Below are 17,623 nucleotides of genomic sequence, written 5' to 3' on the forward strand. Positions count from 1 at the left end.
AGTGCGTCACAACACTAAATTCCCAAACCCAATATCATCAATATTTTAAATGAGAAATTTGTAGATACACTCTTCAAGAAACGGCCCTGTTATTGAGCAATATTGCTATCAACGGCTGAAAAATCCTCCGAAATCGTAGCTATTCGGGAAAATAAAAACTGCACATCAACGGCCGTGAAAGACTGGACCCCGCTACACGGTTATAGATCGATAAAAGGTCGGTACTATTCGTGGGCTCGATAATTGAACGGAGAAGTTCGTTATACGTCCTCGTCGTTCAGTAATGGCGACAAAGGAGGAATCAAATATGGCGGAAGCTAACGGTGAAACTTCGGTAAAGAAATTGAGCTTTTAGACGTAAAAATCCACGTGATCAGCCTATTTTCTTAACTAAATCTTTTAATTGTTGATCATCTTAGATGGAGGTGGTAGAAGGTTGCAGAATGCCAGTAAAAATGAGTGGTTCCGACGAATGGCGTAAGTAATTTCTTCGATTCAAAGTGAAAACGGACATGCAAAATGAGGTTGAAAGCGTTGTTCTTGTGTTCACCACTTACATTTTTTTCGTAGCATTGGCTGAAATACTGAGCAAGAGAGAACTTTCAAATGGTCTGACCCATTATTACGTGCATTATATCGACTGTGAGTACGAAATATTTTGTGTATTGTATAAGCTTACGCTATAAGCCTATATTGCATATTTTGGCGCGCATTTTGCTTCCACAGCAACAAGCAATTTTGGAGTTTTAACTCATGGAAGGGCAATTTTTCAACATCAATCCTGTCGATTTTATTTATTTGTGATTTATTTAACCCATTATTAAGACTACTTAAGGCGTAATTGTCAAGAATCCGAGTTTTTTTCGAAATTTATTCAGCCCAAAAATTCAAGATGGCGGAACGGGAGTTTTCATTCCCGTGATGCATTGCTTCCCTAAACGACAGGTCCGCTCGGCGTACTTGTTTATACTTCTACAAGTTGAATCCCGGCTGTATTTGAAATTAAAGTCTTTCTAGAACAGCTTGATCATTCACAGTATCTTTTTAATGATCCCATACACTTTCATATGTGGCCTTTATTACATGATTTATGAAAATATGATGGCATTTCAACACAAAGCAGAATTTTTTTTTTCCAGTTCAAAATTTTTTCATTGGTTACCTAAGCTATGCACTTCATGCAAGACTGGGAATCTCTTGCCTAACTTCTGTTTTGTGTTTTAGTCAACAAGCGGCTTGATGAATGGGTTGAAGAAGAGCGACTGGACTTGACCAAACTGCAGATGCCTAAAAAGGAAGATACTAAAAAGATCAGTAAGGGTAAAGGTACTGCTGGTTCCAGGCCCTGCTCGCCTGACAGGGAACTTGTGAATGGTGTCGGAGGAGGACGACCTAAAGCTCCGGTAGGCAGGAAGAGGAAAGCTAATGCCATGGACAAGTCTGGTGATGAGGTAAAACACAAGAAAACTTTCTCTGTATATTAGAGACAAAAGAAGAAAAAACATTTGAGCCTCTAACAAGAGTCAAACCCTGTGTCCTTCCACACACCAGTCAGGTGCTGTAGGTAACCACAACGCTACAGGAGAAAGTAGTTGAGACATTACCCAAAAACAAACGTTCTCCCTTCAAATGTAATTTTTCTACTTGCACTCCATATATTTTGCTCCCTTCCCCCCTTCCAGTGTTCTAACCATGTGACAGTGTCGAAAAAACTTGTTTTAACATTGATTGCGGGGTGGGGGTGTTTATTGACGAAAGAGTTTTTTTTTTTAATCAAGAGAAGTATGTATCTTGGTTTGAAAATGCCCCATTTGCAAAAATGTCTCAACACATTTGTCTTTGATATGTGACACACATCCTGGGTACCACTAGGATCAATAAATTATGTTGAAGGTGTCTTGTCAAGCATGGTCTGAGATAAATGGTCTGTAAGTACAAAGTTTGATCATGCTGTGAAGTGCACTAATTGTGTTTGGTTTGTCATGGGCATGGGGCTTTTAAAGAGAAAATCAGACTTGAAAATGGTTAAAAATTACCATTGTTGAATTTATAACCATAAAAACACTTTTGTCTTTTATGTTGAAAGATTGATTCCCAAGACAGCCCGAAGGACTTGCCCAGCACTCCACCAAAAACAGGGAGCATGAGACAGACAGGCAGTATGGTTCAAGATCGTAGTCATGACGACATCATAACACGAATGAAAAACATCAAAATGGTCCAACTGGGGAAATTCAGAATTAAACCCTGGTACTTTTCACCCTATCCACAAGAACTCACTCTGGAGCCTGTGGTGTTCCTGTGTGAATTTTGTCTAAAGTATGTAAAGAGTTTCCACTGCCTCAAAAGACACAAGGTATTAAAAAGAACAACTTAAAAATATTTACTGTATTTTAATAATTTATCAAGGTTGGTCCCAAGAATATTCTGATAATTCTGATATTCAAGGCTACACGTAGGTCTGTCATTTTATTAGTGAAGACTACGCTACAAGTGTGGATTCACATTATTTTTATTATTTTTGTTACGTAATTTATTTTTTCCTTGTTTATATTTTGCAGGAAAAATGCAAGTTACGTCATCCCCCTGGCAATGAAATTTACAGGAAAGGAACAATATCTTTCTTTGAAATTGATGGCAGAAAAAACAAGGTGTGAATTGCTAAGCTAAAAAAAGGTCATATTCTTTCAATCTCTGGGATTATGAAGTCATCAGCATGTTGTAGGTCAAAATGAAATTCAGGTTAAAATGAAATTCCTTTGTCTCTTAACCCTAATTATTCTGGATCATGAATAATCAGGGTTAGAAGACAAAGGAAATTGAGAATCGAACTAGGTTAGAATCATTTTAACCTGAATTTCATTTTGACCTACCACATATTATATAGTACAATTTTTTTGGCGCAAAAATCCTAACTAGACATAATTTTCTGTTGTGTTCAGGAAAAATAGTTGGCTTACCTTAATAAAAAATACTGTTTGTTAATTTCTCTTCCAGGCATACGCTCAAAATCTGTGCCTCTTGGCTAAAATGTTTCTAGATCACAAGACTTTATACTACGACACAGACCCTTTTCTGTTTTACGTCATGACTGAATATGACTCAATTGGATTTCACATTGTAGGATACTTCTCTAAGGTAGGAATGCCTTTTCACAGGACAGGCGATGTTCAATAATTCTTAGTTTAGGTTGGAAGCAGATTGCGGCAGTGATAGAAATACCTCTTACTGACCAAGTTTGAGGTCTGTACTGTAAGTCATGGACCAAGTTTTTCCCTTCGATTTATCACCCAAACATGAAGCACTTGGGCCTTGAAGGGGAGAAAACGAGGATCCTTAACTTACAGTATGGAGTGAGAAGACAAGGTTAGTAAAATATTTATTACTGTAAATCTCTACTGTGTGTCTGATGGGTTCAGGAACGATTTGTTTTCTACACAGAAGCACCTAATGAGTGAATCTTGTGAATATTTCAGGAAAAAGAATCATCAGAAGATTACAATGTAGCCTGCATTCTAACTCTACCACAGTATCAGAGAATGGGTTATGGCAAGCTTCTGATAGAATTTAGTAAGTGTGAATTTCTACTTTGCCATTTTGCTGCTCACTTTACATTCTCCCCCGGGGGAGTCCTATGAAAGAATGACAGACACACATGTACCAGTATGCGTGTGATCATCAGAAATTTTGTAAGAAACTTTTGAAGGAATCAAGATTTTGCTTGTGTCGTTCAAAGTTAATTTTCAATCCAGGATAAGAGTTGACCTAGTAAGTACTTCATGTCACTAATGTTTGATGTCCTGAGACATTGGTAAGACATGATTCAAACAAATATTATATGCCACAGTTAATGTCCTTGCTTATTCTCTTCACTAGTCTCCTAGAAAGTGTATGGATATAGTGAGGAGAAACTATTTGCTGATCATTTTCTGTTTTGTCTGTTTGCTTGTATTTAGCATGCCATCTAAATTTTTATTTGGTATGATAAATTGTTCTCGGCAGGTTATGAGCTTTCAAAGTTTGAAGGTAAAACAGGGACCCCAGAAAAGCCTCTCTCAGATTTAGGACTGCTTTCTTACCGCAGCTACTGGTCACAGACCATTCTTGAAATTCTTGTTTCTCTCAAGGCTGGGGAGGATGGAAATCCTCCAGCAATAACTATCAAGTAAGAGTGCATTTAATATTTAACTTCCCAGAGACTCAGAGGTAAAGGGTAGCACCAGAACTTTGAGATAAAAAACATTGATTGGCAAAACTCTTTGGAATTAGATAGGGTTTGCACTCCTTTTATTTGACCAAACAGTCAAGGACTTTTAAGGGACTAATCCAGGTTTTCAATGGGAAATTATTGATAAAAATTTATCTTTGCTATATTATACAATGTAATATGAAACTCATAATTTATTGAAACCATTGACATTTCAAGATATTTCAAGCAGTAAATTCCAGCATTTCGCCTTTGAAAATTTAAAGATTTCCAATGAGGAACTAAGAATCATATTTGTGCTTTCTACCTTCTGCATTGTAGTTCTTAGCCTTGTGTAGTTACACATTAAAAAAAATTATAAATTATTGCTTTGGCATATTTCTAACAGTGATATTTGTGAGATGACCAGCATAAGAAAGGAAGATGTTGTTTCAACCTTGCAACATCTTGGAATCATCCACTACTACAAAGGACAATACATTCTGAATCTGTCAAAAGAAATTCTTGATGGGCACAGAAGAGCCATGACAAAGAGAAAGATTAGGATTGACTCAACCTGTCTACACTGGACTCCTAAAGACTGGGCTAAGAGAGGAAAATGGTGACAACCAGGGTGGAAACTGAAGGAATTAATCAATTCTACTTCTAGTAATTAATATTTCTAGCGGATAAAAATTAATGTGTAGAGCAGCATGTATTGTTTTGAATTTTGAAAATTAATTTAATAATTCAGTCATTCTAATCAATAGTAGCCTTTATTCCAGAGTCAAAGTTAATTTTGAGGTCAATAGGTGAACTTTCAAAAAACTATGTTGGTCTTTACTGTGGCCATTTATGACTTCTGACATGGGCTACAGTAGTAATGGAGAAATGTTATGTTTGAAGAACATAAGACTAATCTTGACTTGTAAGGATTCACTTTCTACTAGAGGCTACAGTTGAACAAAGGAGTTATTCAGCCAGACTTTCAAAATTTAAAACAAAGATATTGAACGTTTTCTCATCTTTTGGTGAAATGCTGCTGCAATTCCTGTAGAAAAGGCTGCAGAACACAAAGGTGCACCTTAAGGGATCTGTGAAGAGGGTGGGGGTAGGGGGTGTGACCAAAAAGCCTGAGTTTTGTCACATACGATTGTTTCAAACAAAATGTCATTTCCTGCAGCAACCTTGCACTTGTTCTTCACCCTCATTCCAGGTTTCTTACGGTCAGCCCTTCATGCAAGGTTATTAAGTTAGCCAAGATATTTATTTGTATAATTATTATGGTCACAATTGTAAATAGTGTACTAATCTTCTGTAGGTATTGACTGCTTTATGTGAAGCAGCATGAAATTAGAATTAGTATGGAAAAGCCATGCCAGTCATTCAGAAACTTGAAGTTGTTACAACATTTGATTTTTATTGGCTTAAAATTAAGTTTAGACTTAATAATAAAAAACATTTTGAACGATCAAGACTTATCAATCCTATCATGATCAATCATATCTTCATAACTTATCAGAGTGTTAATAAACCGAAATAAGATGGAGTTAGGTCGAGTTTTGGGCCATGGGTGGGGAAGGGAGGTAGATGACCAGGTCTTTTGAGTTGTACATAAGCCATGCCTTACAAGTTGGTGTGGTAAAAAAAAACATCAATTTAATTGTTACAACTGTAGTAAAAGTTATAACTGATATCCAAGTCATAAAGCAACGTTGTAAATATGTTATGGTAGCAATGAATGTGCAAGATTCATTTAGTTTTACTTCAACAAAGGCTCTGTTGCACTAATTATTTATTCTTTTTTCATGTTAGAAAACATTAACTTAAGGTAGAAAGAGGTGCAATTGAATAATTTACTAGCAAGTTCTACCAAGTGGTATTAGAACAATTATATAATTTGGGTGCATCTGTTAACTGCCAAATAATTTAAAAATTAGTGCATACTATTGATCCCAGACGTCAGTTGAAATGGTCCTTTTCAGGCCATTTCATGCACCATTGGTTTCACATACCTGAAAAAAAAGTAATCATGTGATGACGAATTTCACGATCGTGTGATGAGTGAATCTCTGCCATCGTAAAGTTGCTTCACAGTTTGTTTCCAAGTTTGTTGAGTTTCATACTTTCTAGCAAGATACAATCCAACATACATTACAGAGAAGAGTGTGACAGATGCAAAATCCATCGCATGGATAACTTGGTACTTTTGAGGAATTTGCAGCGATTGTGCTTCAAACTGTGGCCATAAGTGCCAAGATATGTTTTTCATCTCGTGATCACTTTTTGAATCATGTGAATGAAACCAACAGGATGTGAAACGGCCTGAAAAAAAAAAAAAGAAAACATTTCAACAGATGTCTGGGAACAATAGTAATATTATTGCCTAGAATTTTGGTCTGGTACAGTTTGTACAGAGGGCTACCAGCATACCCTTTGCACACATTGTGCCTAAACATGCATCAATCACAGACCTTATTTGCGTGGTAATTAACTGAAAGATCTGACAAGGATATTATTCCATACCTGGTAACCACAATGTAGACTGTTAGTAGTTATTTGAGCTTATGAATGCATGTATTACCAGGTTTACCCTGGGTGCCAGAGGTTTTTTTTTTTGTAGCGAAGCTGTGATTGTGAGCGGCGAACCCTCTGGCACACAGGATATACCAGGTTAAGACATCTTAAGAATGTAAATTACTTTGTATTACACAAGAATGAGGGCATAAAACAGTTTTATTAACAAATAAATCTTAATCAAAATACTGTCAACTGTAAAAATGCTATTGAGAGATTTATTTTAAATGATCCATGCTCCATGTACCAATATTGCAATATTGTTGTAAACAGCATTATGTTGAAATAAATATTGTGAAATATTTTTGGTCAGATCTTTGCCTTTTTACTGGATGTCTTGTGCCATGGAACATACTTCTATCATTGACTGGCCTTTTTCATCTCACTTGATAAAAGAAAATGTTTTGTAGTTCATAAATGTCTTCATCACAAGAAGAGATTTCTGTTACATTGTAGCTTACTGTACAAGGCTTCACCCAACTGTTTAGATCAATGCAAGCCTAGAAAAGGAAAAAGAACTTTATCAGGGATTCTACTCTACTCTGGAGTAGTATTCCTTTGATACGATGTAAGTCGCAATGTTCATAACTGTTCCATTCATGCTTGGTTCGCTCATAAAAGCAAATAAGAAAAATGAACATTGACATAACAGATTTTTTTAAACTCGACTCTTTTTAAAAAATTATCTTACTCAGAATTTATATTACACAGTTATTTTAATAGCACCTCGCGCCCACAGCCTAGCTGAGGGTGGGTGATGACTGGCATTTCAGGCTAAGCTAAACTACTGATCAGAAATTTAGGCAAAGTTCAAATCAGGCCAGTGCTGGTCAGCGTCTCACCAACAGTGTAAGTGCCTGAGTCAATATTCTTCTTGATTGTTTGGTTTTCCCTCCCTCACTCTCAGTTGGCAGGTGCCTGGAGGTTGGTGGTGGCAGGGTTGCCTCCCTCTTTTGCTACCTTAAGACCGCCATTCTACAAAGCTTCATTCAGCTTTGAGTTTAAATATTAACTTAAACTTACATTAATTAAAATGATGAGCATCTCAACTAACCTTATCATTGAAGATTGTGGCTTCTTCAAGACTAGGCACAGTGACTAAAACACAACCAGGCTTTGTCAAGTGCTCTCTGAGAATTTTCCAAGTTCTTTGCACAAAAACAAAAAGAAAATCAAAATTCTACTCTGGTCTTTACAAGTCAAGGTATGTCATTCTTGCATTTTGTAATCAGCAATATGGGATAAATCTTTTGCTTCCTACCTAATTTGTTCATCCACAGGTAGAAAGAACTCAAACACATTGTTCAGAACAACAACATCAGCTGAGGAAACAAACGAAATAAAGATTTTTCCAACAGCACGCATGTTCTAAATAAATAGCTTGCGTTGCAGGCATATTACACTATGCAGGCTATAAATAAATGTCCAAAGTCTGCATATGAGCCAAGTGGCCCATCAGGCCAGAGCTTATCCCAGTTTCTGTAGCATGAAGTGATTAGGAGTATTTCTCACTCGGAAAATACTCCCCCTGAGATGGTATGCCAGTCCATCACAGGGTTACTGGTATCTCCAGCAATGAATTTGCTTGAATTAACCTGGATGGAGAGAGGCACTGTGAGAGTAAAGTGTTTTGCCCAAGAACACAACACAATGACCCCAGTCAGCTGGGCTCAAACCTGGAACGCTCAATCTGGAGTCGAGCACAATGACCATGATGCCACTGCGCCTCCACCCAAGTGATTGAGTGAAGTATAAACAAGAAAACAAACCAATAAAGAATAAAAGGGTAGCCATAGACTAAAAGACAGTAAATTATATCGAAATCTTGATTTTAGATGCAACATGGTAAAACCGGTCAGAGCTTATTTCAAGCAAATGTGAGAAAGGGATACTAGTAGATAATACTTAGCAATTTTCCATTTAATCTTGAGGTACAATTTCTCAAGGTTATATTTTGCAGTTGTTTGGAGTTGTACTAATTATAATACTAGTACTGACAGTCTTTGTTTATACCTTGTTCCAAGAGGGTAAGCTCACTGCAAATATCAGCGCATCTGATCTGAGATAACAACAAAGACATAATATTATTAACAATGAAGTATAATATTATTGTTTGTCTTATCATGTCATGACGTAGTCACTTGTGATGAAGATCTTGATGTTTCGACCACATACTGCAAGTCTTCATCGGGTGATGAGGTTGATTGGTTATGGATCACTGATAGAGCACAATGCTTTTTCTCTGACTGAACAGTTTTTGACAGCTGCAATTGACAAATTTCAATCTTTGCTGTTTCGTTAACTTGGAATTCTACTGCATGAGGCACAGGAATTGCAACTCCCCTGGGACAGTGGTCACTTGCAGGTATATAACACCATTATTTGATGATTGAGCAATATATGTCCTGTAATGCTGAATGACATCAATGTAACCAACAAACTGAACCTTAGTTAACTTACACATCTTTTAAAAATTCACCTCCACTCGATCTGACATGTTATACTTTTCTATTGTCTCCTGTTGCAAGTTACACAAATCTGAATTGATTTCTACTCCAATAATCTTCTGTATTGTGCTGAAATGATATGCCTACAAGAAAAGGTAATAAATTAGTAAAAGTATTAATTTTAAAAATTTCTGATAAAATTTTAACATTTGGCCAACAATGAAAGCATGTTGTCTTACAATAATACTAAGATCAGGACAAAGACTGACTTAGCTAGTAGCTAGTAGTAGACTTTTCTTAGCCTAAGAGTTTCTACAAGAATGATAAAATTTGGGTAAAATTCTGTGAGAAGTGTACATCTCAAAGTGTATATATTAATCTATAATGTAAAACTTAAGGTTAAGAAGATGGAGTGCTAAAATAACATGATGACCTAACTAATTGCTTTCATGGACTGATCATAAATTATATGGGGACTAGAAAGTAAACAGCACATGTAACTGCCAGACTTAATTACACAGGGTTTGTGCTTTTCTTAAGAGTAACAAATGTAGTGACTGACGCTGTAATAAACATTATAGGGAAGGAATATATATATATATAAATAAATATAAATAAATACTCTATTTTAGTTAGGAAAAATACGTAATGTCTGTGTGACCTAAAAATACAGAAAGAAGTTCAAGAAAGTCATGTCTCATAGCTTGGGGCTAGTGGATGTTGCAGTCCAGTTAGTAGATTTTGCAGTTTCTTGGGAAAATTAAGGACATTTAAATTACAGAACTACTGTAAGAGATGATTTTTTTTAGGGGGAGGGGTGTAAGTGAGAAATGTCCTTTGGGCAGTATATCACTTTCTTTGCAAGGGTAGATTGAATGTCTCTTAAGCTAGGTGGCAATGCAAATCCAATCAAGCTGAAGTTCCATGTGGTAAAACTGGATTTCACTGACTGGATCTGTCCTCTTTCAATTGGATGCAGAACAGCCTGCCTCATGGAATACATCTGAATATACCTGACACACAAGACTACCTGCACAGTCTTTGCACCTGCCCTATGAGTGTTGTTTTCCACTGGCTGGGGAACAAAAGAAGCAGAAGACGTTTTTCTCACACACATTCTGGACTCTTGGCGGTTGTGTGTGGGTAGTCTGGTCACATGGATTGTGGTTGTTTGCCAGTTTTTTGCAGCATGTAATCCCAAGGTCATCTTTTCCTGCTAGTCACTTTCTTGTACTATTTTAACATTAATTTTTGTAATAAAGGTCAATCTGCATGGTTCAGCTTGGCATGGCTCCCAATTGTGTGTGGGAAAGCACATTTATACAGAATAACTAAGGCATTGTCTTTCAGTTTTCAGCTCAATTCATAATTATTATATACTACTTACTCCATAAAGCACAGCTCCAAGTCTTGACCCAACATCTAACATCAACTTGTTACTAAGTGTGTTAAGTATCATGGGAAGGGCTGCTTGAAATATGAACCTTAATTGCACCAGTGATGAGGAATGTGATATAAAAGCTGAAAATATAAAATTTTGTTGACCATGGATAAAACTTATGTCAGTCATACAAGTTTAAAAATAAAAAGGTGTAGCTAGTTTCATTTTAATTCTCTGAAATAGAGGGATCATGTTTACTTTAGGTCATGTCGGTTGACACTATTGACCGATATATCAACTGACACTTGGTTGATCTGTTGGTCAAGTATTGGCCTTGTATTGGCTAAGTCTCGACTGATACACAGTCGATATATCGGCCGACAGTCAGTCGAGTGTTGGTTGAGTATTGATAGAGTGTCAGTCGAGTGTTAGTAGGGTATCAGTCCATTATTTTAATATGCACTTCTTACTTAGTGGAGCTGTATTGTGAGATCCACAATCTTTACAGTAGTTACGACTCATTTTGCCCTCATCACAAAGTCTGTCAATGTCTTCATCACTGTACAGGAATGAATCAACATGAATTGTAGTGGAAGGATGGAACTCTGAATTCTAAGAAAGAACCATTGATCAGAAATGTATCACAAAGAAGAAACTGTTTTAATTTTAGGTTTTACAAACTTTGCAAACATCTTAATTAAACTACAACATGATGGAAAATACATCATGTTCCTTTAAAAGATGACTGGAGTAAGCATGATATTTTTTTTTTAACCCTATCCATCGATTATGGATAATAAATTCTTTAAAATGATGATTGGACTGATATGTATACCATAAGACAGTTAACAAATGATAAAATTTGTATTTTCTGTCAAAGCTCTGCATGTGTTCCTCATCATTCACCATGGCATTAATTGGCTTTTTAACTATTTAGAACTTGTTGCTATGAAAGGTGATAATTTTTTAATGCTCCTTTCCCTATTCACTTGTGTTGCAAAACCTTTTCCATGAGGCAATCAACCTTTAAAAAACTGGTGAAAGGATGGATATAGCAGAAGGGAAAGTGGGGTCAGAAGTTTGCAATGCAATATAGTCACAATTACCTCCCAAATAATTCCTGTTACACTGTCCTCTGACTCCCAAGCTTTTATTAAAATAATTTGGTCTTTTTCTCTCACTTCCTGCTTTCCTGAACATTATTTCACTACACACCCTTTCCCCCTATGCTTCTCTTAGTCTTCGTCACCCCTTTTCTTGAAGGCCCCTCCCCTCACAGACCCATCTCCCTCCAGGATCTGGCAATGTGTTGTCCCCAGGGGCTCCCATATAGAAAGGACAGGGGTGCTCATCATACCTTTTAGGGGTTATTAACACACTTTTGGTAACTCTTAGGGGTACTGGACCTCAAAAGGTCCACAGCAGAAGCTTTTGAGGTACCTTATAGGGTATTGAGCCAAGAAAATATAACAGGGAATAATGTGTTATGCAAGAATTGGTACCTCCTAGGGGAGAAAAACCTTTCTAGCCAAACCCACAAAAACAGGATCTTGGTAACTCTTAGGGGTTCTCTTCAAAATCTCCAAAAAGCACCCCTGTCCTTTTGGGAGTTCCCCCCTGGGTGCATTGTACTCTGGAGGTAGGCCCTATTTGAACATATCAAATACCTCCACATTTTCAGGGCAGCATAAGCCCTAATTATGTTGAGTTACCTCTTCTTCCTCTTCTGGATGAGAAATGTTCTCTGATGCCATGACCCCTAGAAGAGGAACCCTCTTTTTGATATCTTTCACAATCTCTCTCAACCTTTTCTCCGCCGAAGTCATAGATGCGTAATTAGTTGTTTCTCCTGTGTTCCCAGTGGTATTTACATTAGAGCAATGCTGAATGACCCATTCTACAAAACTTGGCGACTCGCAGGGGTCAACTCTTGACAGAAGAGAGAGGAATGAAGACTTGGCCACTTCCAGCGAACTAGCGTCAATATCTTCCATCACAATCAATCCCTTCGACGCGTAGGATCAATAGAAATGTTTCATTGGAAGTTAAAAATAAAGGTAAAAGTTAGCGCACCGAGCCAGGTAAAGGATAAGCTTGAATTTGAAAAGAGTACAGGGAAAGGACCTATTGGACGATTTGCGCCACATGGCTTACGTTCGGTTACCAAGCCACAACATCGCGTGGCCACCAAGCCCAGGCCAGAAGAAATTAAGATGGCGGTCGCAGACGTCGTTATCAAACAAGAAGCCGTGGACGCTGTAGATTTGGAAGAGAGAGTCGTAGAACTTTGTAAAGCGAATCCAAAAGGAATAACAGACCAGCTGATATCTCAGGATATGCCAAATATTCCTCCACAGCAAAGAGTAACTGCTATAAACAGACTTCTCTCTATGGTGGGTCTCAGAAGAAAAAAGGAAATACATAAAAGTCAATGAAAAAGACAGCTTCCTTAGCCAAGCAGTCTCGAAACATTTCTTCTAACTTCTGATTTTTTTACCAGCTTATTTACTATTTATCATCTGAAAAGTTAATTCTTTTTCTTTTTCTTATCAGCTGTCATCTTGACAATGCACTGAGATTGTTCTGAGGAGAAATAACTTATTAGAGTAACTTATTATAACAGATCAGTAAATTAATTTAATTATTATTGTTTTTATCAATATATTAGTTTATGATCACTATGTGGATTTTAGATGCACTTTGAAAATCACTTTTCAAGAATTGTTGTCTGAGAATATGACTTAGCTGTTGCATTACTTTGCACTGTAATGCGCTAATGTTGTGCATGTGCTTGCATATTTTCTCTGAAGGGTAGGATTGAACTTTTAAAAAGTGGCACACAGCTTTTATATAGATACAAAGATGCACAGGCAGCGACGTGAGTTTCAGCTTTTACTTTTACACTTCAATGTTTTAGGAACTAATGTAAAAAGTGAGGACTACCCCTACCCCCATTGGTTTGAACCCCCCCCCCCTACTCCTCTGGAAATTGAAGGAATGAGCAAACAAACAACTGAATAACCTTTATTTGAACTCAACGAAATTTAAGCTATGAGTTTGTGGGGTCGTGTAAAGAGAAAAGGTGAATTAAATAGATTATATAAATAAGAAAATTGTGAGGTTTTAACTTTGAAGTAAAAGTAACAAGTGCTCTGCTATAATAATTAGTTTTTTCCTTCCTGTTAAAACGTTTGTCTTTTGAGCCCCCTCCCCCATGGGATTCCCAACAACCTTCCTCAGGGTGGGTGTGGATTTGGTCACTGCACAATAGTTCTGAAACACAATTTCAGATAACTAATAACTTGTTTTTACAGGAAAACAAAAGGATTTGACTTACAAGAGAAACTTGTTTATCAGATTATAGAAGAGGCACAAAACAAAGGTAAATTTCAAAATTATTTCATTTCAAAATTATAGTACTTGTACATGTTATACATGTGTTATTATTTTCCATTGAGATCACTAATAACGCTGCATAAAATTAATCTATATAATAATTATTATATACATCGAGCAGGTATCTGGATTAGGGACATCAGATTCAAAAGTAACATACAAATGACACAAGTCAACAAGATTGTAAAGAATCTGGAGAGCAAGAAGCTTATTAAGGCTGTCAAATCTGTAGCTGTAAGTACTATAGAGAAACTGTGATTCTTTCCTTAAATCTGTCGATCAATCTTGCTAAATTTCTTCAACCTGATCCTCATGTTGGCAGACAAAAGCTAGTCACAGTTCCTGTGACAACAACAAGCTTTTAATAAATCAGGCAGAAATTGGTTTAATTATCAGTTGACTTGGCTACTATGTGTGATTCCAGAAAATACCCATACCCACCCTAAGGAGGGTTATTGGAAATTCCAAGGGGATGTGGGGGAAGGGGTGGGTCTCAAAAGCCAAAATTTGTAAAGGAAAAGTATGAGCCAAAATGGAATTCTGGGGTGGGGTGAGAGCTGAAACCAAAAAACCCTTGGTGGGAGAGGTATAGATTTTTTTCTGAACAAGACTATAAGCAGTTATACCCTCTGAACAAAAATCTTTATTTGCACTCTGTCTTGCCTTTGCAATTAAATAATTAATTAATTAGGAATGAAATTAGATTACTGGCTGCCTGGAATAACCATGAGAGGGGCTGGTAGAGCTGGATGGCCAGGTGATAAAAGCATTAAACAAGAAATATAAATTACTGGAGACAGAACAAACTCACTCATTTCTGACTATTTTTTAGGCTTCTAGAAAGAAAGTGTACATGCTCTTTAATTTGGAGCCTGACATTACAGTGACTGGAGGAGCTTGGTACAGTGATCAGGATTTTGAATCTGAGTTTGTAGAAGTGCTAAATCAACAGTGTTACAAGTATCTTGAACAAAAGGTATGAAACAGAAACTGTAATCAGCAGTTGGTATGTCTGTCAACTCAACGTACCTGCTGTATGTGACAACCTTGTGGTAGGTGTAGTGGTATACATGTAATTATGGTAAGTGCATTGTGGTGAGACAAGAGGGGCAGCAGTTCTGTGCAATGCTGTTTTTATCACGCAGATGCTCATTCAGTTCCCACTACAGTAATGCCTTGGAAATCTCACTTCCCAGCCTTTCCATACCCCTCCTGACTTCTGCTCTCCCTTGTTTTCCACACCCCCCCTAACTTGATTGGACTCCTGCTCTAGAGGACCTTATTCAATCTTGTGTGGGATAATGATAAATTTACTGTTTGTAGGCTGATCAAGCTGACAGAATGAATGTGGATCCTTTAGCTAAAAGAAATGCTTCTTATTCGTCATGCAATGATGTGTGGAAGTACATTTCTGAACTAGGAATCAGTAAGGTAAATACATTACTTCTAACAAATTATTACTGACAAGTTTTTTATGTGCATCTGTGTTTGCATACAACTGTGCAACTCCACCTTCTGGCTTTAACTGCAGTTGCTGCAAAAAAGTGTCATTCTTTCTGTACGAATGGTCTATATATACAGTCCCTCTAGAGTTTGCAGATTGACCAGTGCTCCCTAGCTTCAGTTGGTACAAACCCAAATTAACTATTGATTCCATATGTTTGCATGAAAAAGTACTGGTACCAAATTGCAACTTTTTGATTTGGAATATTGTGAGTCCTAATCAGGAGGTGCGGTGGCCTCGTGGTTAGTGCACTCATCTCTAGATTGAGTGGTCTGGGTTAGAGCCCTGGCTGGGGACAATGCAAGACACTTACCTCTCACAGTGCCTCTCTCCACCCAGGTGTATATGGGTATTGACAAATTTAATGCTGGGGGTAAGTAACCCTGTGATGGACTAGCATCCCATCCAGGCGGGAGTAGAAATACTCCTAGTTGCTTCATGCTACTGAAACCAGGATATGCTCCAGCCTGATGGGCCAGTTGGCTTGTATGCAGACTTTACCCACCTAGTCAAGAATGGACACTAAACCAGAAGAATAACCTCAACAAAACAAGACTATTAAACTGTCAAGGAAGATAAGTAACCTAATGGTAGCAAGGTGTTATCTCTTCAAATCCTAACTTGTGAAGAGTGGCTTTGGATACATTACCTCTCCCCAATCCCTCTGCTTAAATGTAGACTGAGGTACACTGGGCACAAGGCTACACTCAGGTGACACTCAGCTTGCATGTAACTAACATTGTTTAATTAATTCTACATGATTGTAGGTTCAACTATCCGAGGGTGATATTGAAACAATTTTGAACACATTAGTCTTTGATGGAAAAGCAGAAATGTCACTAGTGGTGGATAGCAGTTCAGGATCATCATCAAATGGACAAAGGAAACTTTTCAGGGTTCTTAGACCTCTGTTACCAGTGACAGGACTCATGAGGACACCGTGTGGTGTTTGCCCGGTAAGGAAGCTATCTTCCTGTGAAGGTGAACAAGTGTCCTTTGACATAGCTTTGAATGCTCAGGAAGAAAGGACTGACCATTATATTCCAAGTTTTAGCAATGTTTTTAATATTGAAATGCACAGATCTACTGGTTCTAGTGACACACGCACAATGATAGTTTAGTAACATGTTCAAAAATGTCTCATTTCCTGCTGTCTTAATAGTAAAATTGTTATTGTTGGTGAACATAGTGTTTTAGTTAAGGTTGACTCCCTTACAGGAGCTACATCATGGTTTATGCATCTTGAAAACTTTAGCCTAAATTTTTCAAGTTTGTGGTTTTTAATCTGTTTTAATCTTCTCTATCCTTAACCATCCTTGTTCTTTTACGGTTTATTATTATCCCTTTGGTGTTTTTCCATTTTTGTAAGCTACTATTTCCAGGTTTCCTTCAATTTAAAGGTAATTCTGCACGTGGCCAAAATAAGTTAAAATACCATGACTGAGCTCCTTTAACTTGAACCATGATTTTATTGTTGATCGTCGTTTACAGGTATCTGATCAGTGTCGAGATGGTGGGCCTATATCACCAAGCAAGTGTATCTATATGAAGGACTGGCTTGCAGAATTATAGTGTAGTAGTACCTTTGTACGTAACTTAAAGTGTTTTATTGATTTCATATTTATACAAAATAAACATTTATACTGGTTAGCTGGTTTATTTGATGGCTGATCACTAACTTTTTTTTTCTGACTGATTTACTCAACAATACTGCCTGGCCATTTAAATTTACGATATTTAGAGAGGAGGCCACATCAGCCTAAGCTGGTTTTCATGCAGGTCCTCTCTCCTGGTTGAATTGGAAGTTGTATGTAAATGCTTGTTTTTGGAGGGAGGAAAACCCGAGAACCCGGAGAAACACCCTTGGAGCTAGGCAAGAACCAACAACAAACTTAACTTACATGTGGCACCAGGCCAGAATCAAACCTGGCCACATTGGTGGGAGGTGAACGCTCTCACAGCTGTACCATCCCTGGTCCATGATATAATTTTTGTGATTCAAAAACACTAGGCAGGTATTATTAAGAAGAGGAACAAACGTTGATAGAAACTTGCATATGTGCACACTCATCAAGAATACAGAAACAGGAGCTCTCAAAAGCTAAAAATTCTAGTGGGAAGTACAAAGCCAA

General features: G+C 37.3%; 3 protein-coding genes across 5 annotated transcripts; 2 read left to right on the forward strand and 1 right to left on the reverse strand.

Annotated features, from left to right (window-relative positions):
• Positions 1 to 123: 123 nt before the first annotated feature.
• LOC110056762 (histone acetyltransferase KAT5-like) lies at positions 124 to 7,075 on the forward strand. Its single transcript, XM_020763290.2, has 10 exons — positions 124 to 334; positions 420 to 477; positions 571 to 642; positions 1,225 to 1,451; positions 2,087 to 2,356; positions 2,562 to 2,651; positions 2,998 to 3,138; positions 3,477 to 3,570; positions 4,003 to 4,165; positions 4,596 to 7,075. Exons 1-10 carry the CDS (start codon positions 284 to 286, stop codon positions 4,810 to 4,812), a joined length of 1,383 nt encoding a protein of 460 aa, XP_020618949.1. The 5' UTR covers positions 124 to 283; the 3' UTR covers positions 4,813 to 7,075.
• On the reverse strand, positions 6,905 to 12,736 carry LOC110056766 (uncharacterized). Of its 3 annotated transcripts, XM_089291330.1 has the most exons (9): positions 12,304 to 12,736; positions 11,062 to 11,203; positions 10,598 to 10,731; positions 10,241 to 10,285; positions 9,243 to 9,353; positions 8,777 to 8,822; positions 8,025 to 8,085; positions 7,818 to 7,911; positions 6,905 to 7,263 (listed from the first exon to the last, which is right to left on the reverse strand). In XM_089291330.1, exons 1-9 carry the CDS (start codon positions 12,583 to 12,585, stop codon positions 7,141 to 7,143), a joined length of 1,038 nt encoding a protein of 345 aa, XP_089147456.1. In that variant the 5' UTR covers positions 12,586 to 12,736; the 3' UTR covers positions 6,905 to 7,140. The 3 variants fall into 3 exon arrangements, with proteins under 3 accessions (XP_089147456.1, XP_020618953.2, XP_089147457.1); XM_020763294.2 differs by lacking the exon at positions 10,241 to 10,285; XM_089291331.1 differs by lacking the exons at positions 6,905 to 7,263; positions 7,818 to 7,911; positions 8,025 to 8,085; positions 8,777 to 8,822; positions 9,243 to 9,353 and having other exon boundaries at positions 9,360 to 10,285.
• Positions 12,737 to 12,753: 17 nt separating this feature from the next.
• On the forward strand, positions 12,754 to 17,141 carry LOC110056767 (DNA-directed RNA polymerase III subunit RPC6-like). Its single transcript, XM_020763295.2, has 8 exons — positions 12,754 to 12,984; positions 13,402 to 13,469; positions 13,906 to 13,973; positions 14,109 to 14,221; positions 14,820 to 14,963; positions 15,311 to 15,418; positions 16,259 to 16,447; positions 16,983 to 17,141. The coding sequence occupies exons 1-8, from the start codon at positions 12,805 to 12,807 to the stop codon at positions 17,061 to 17,063; spliced, it is 951 nt and encodes a 316-aa protein (XP_020618954.1). The 5' UTR covers positions 12,754 to 12,804; the 3' UTR covers positions 17,064 to 17,141.
• The last annotated feature ends 482 nt before the right edge of the window (positions 17,142 to 17,623 follow it).

The sequence above is a fragment of the Orbicella faveolata genome, unplaced genomic scaffold, assembly GCF_042242905.1.
Source record: "Orbicella faveolata isolate gen_17 unplaced genomic scaffold, um_ofav_v1 contig_24, whole genome shotgun sequence".
Taxonomy (NCBI): domain Eukaryota; kingdom Metazoa; phylum Cnidaria; class Anthozoa; order Scleractinia; family Merulinidae; genus Orbicella; species Orbicella faveolata.

Coding starts and splice junctions, on each gene's coding strand:
- LOC110056762 (XM_020763290.2), top strand. CDS start 284: ATGGCGACAAAGGAGGAATCAAATATGGCGGAAGCTAACGGTGAAACT. Junction 1,452..2,086: donor TGGACAAGTCTGGTGATGAG/GTAAAACACAAG, acceptor TTATGTTGAAAG/ATTGATTCCCAAGACAGCCC. Junction 3,139..3,476: donor TTGTAGGATACTTCTCTAAG/GTAGGAATGCCT, acceptor TGAATATTTCAG/GAAAAAGAATCATCAGAAGA.
- LOC110056766 (XM_089291330.1), bottom strand. CDS start 12,585: ATGGAAGATATTGACGCTAGTTCGCTGGAAGTGGCCAAGTCTTCATTC. Junction 10,286..10,597: donor TTGGAGCTGTGCTTTATGGA/GTAAGTAGTATA, acceptor TTTGTTCCCCAG/CCAGTGGAAAACAACACTCA. Junction 7,912..8,024: donor CCTGTGGATGAACAAATTAG/GTAGGAAGCAAA, acceptor TTTTGTGCAAAG/AACTTGGAAAATTCTCAGAG.
- LOC110056767 (XM_020763295.2), top strand. CDS start 12,805: ATGGCGGTCGCAGACGTCGTTATCAAACAAGAAGCCGTGGACGCTGTA. Junction 14,964..15,310: donor ACAAGTATCTTGAACAAAAG/GTATGAAACAGA, acceptor TACTGTTTGTAG/GCTGATCAAGCTGACAGAAT. Junction 15,419..16,258: donor CTGAACTAGGAATCAGTAAG/GTAAATACATTA, acceptor ACATGATTGTAG/GTTCAACTATCCGAGGGTGA.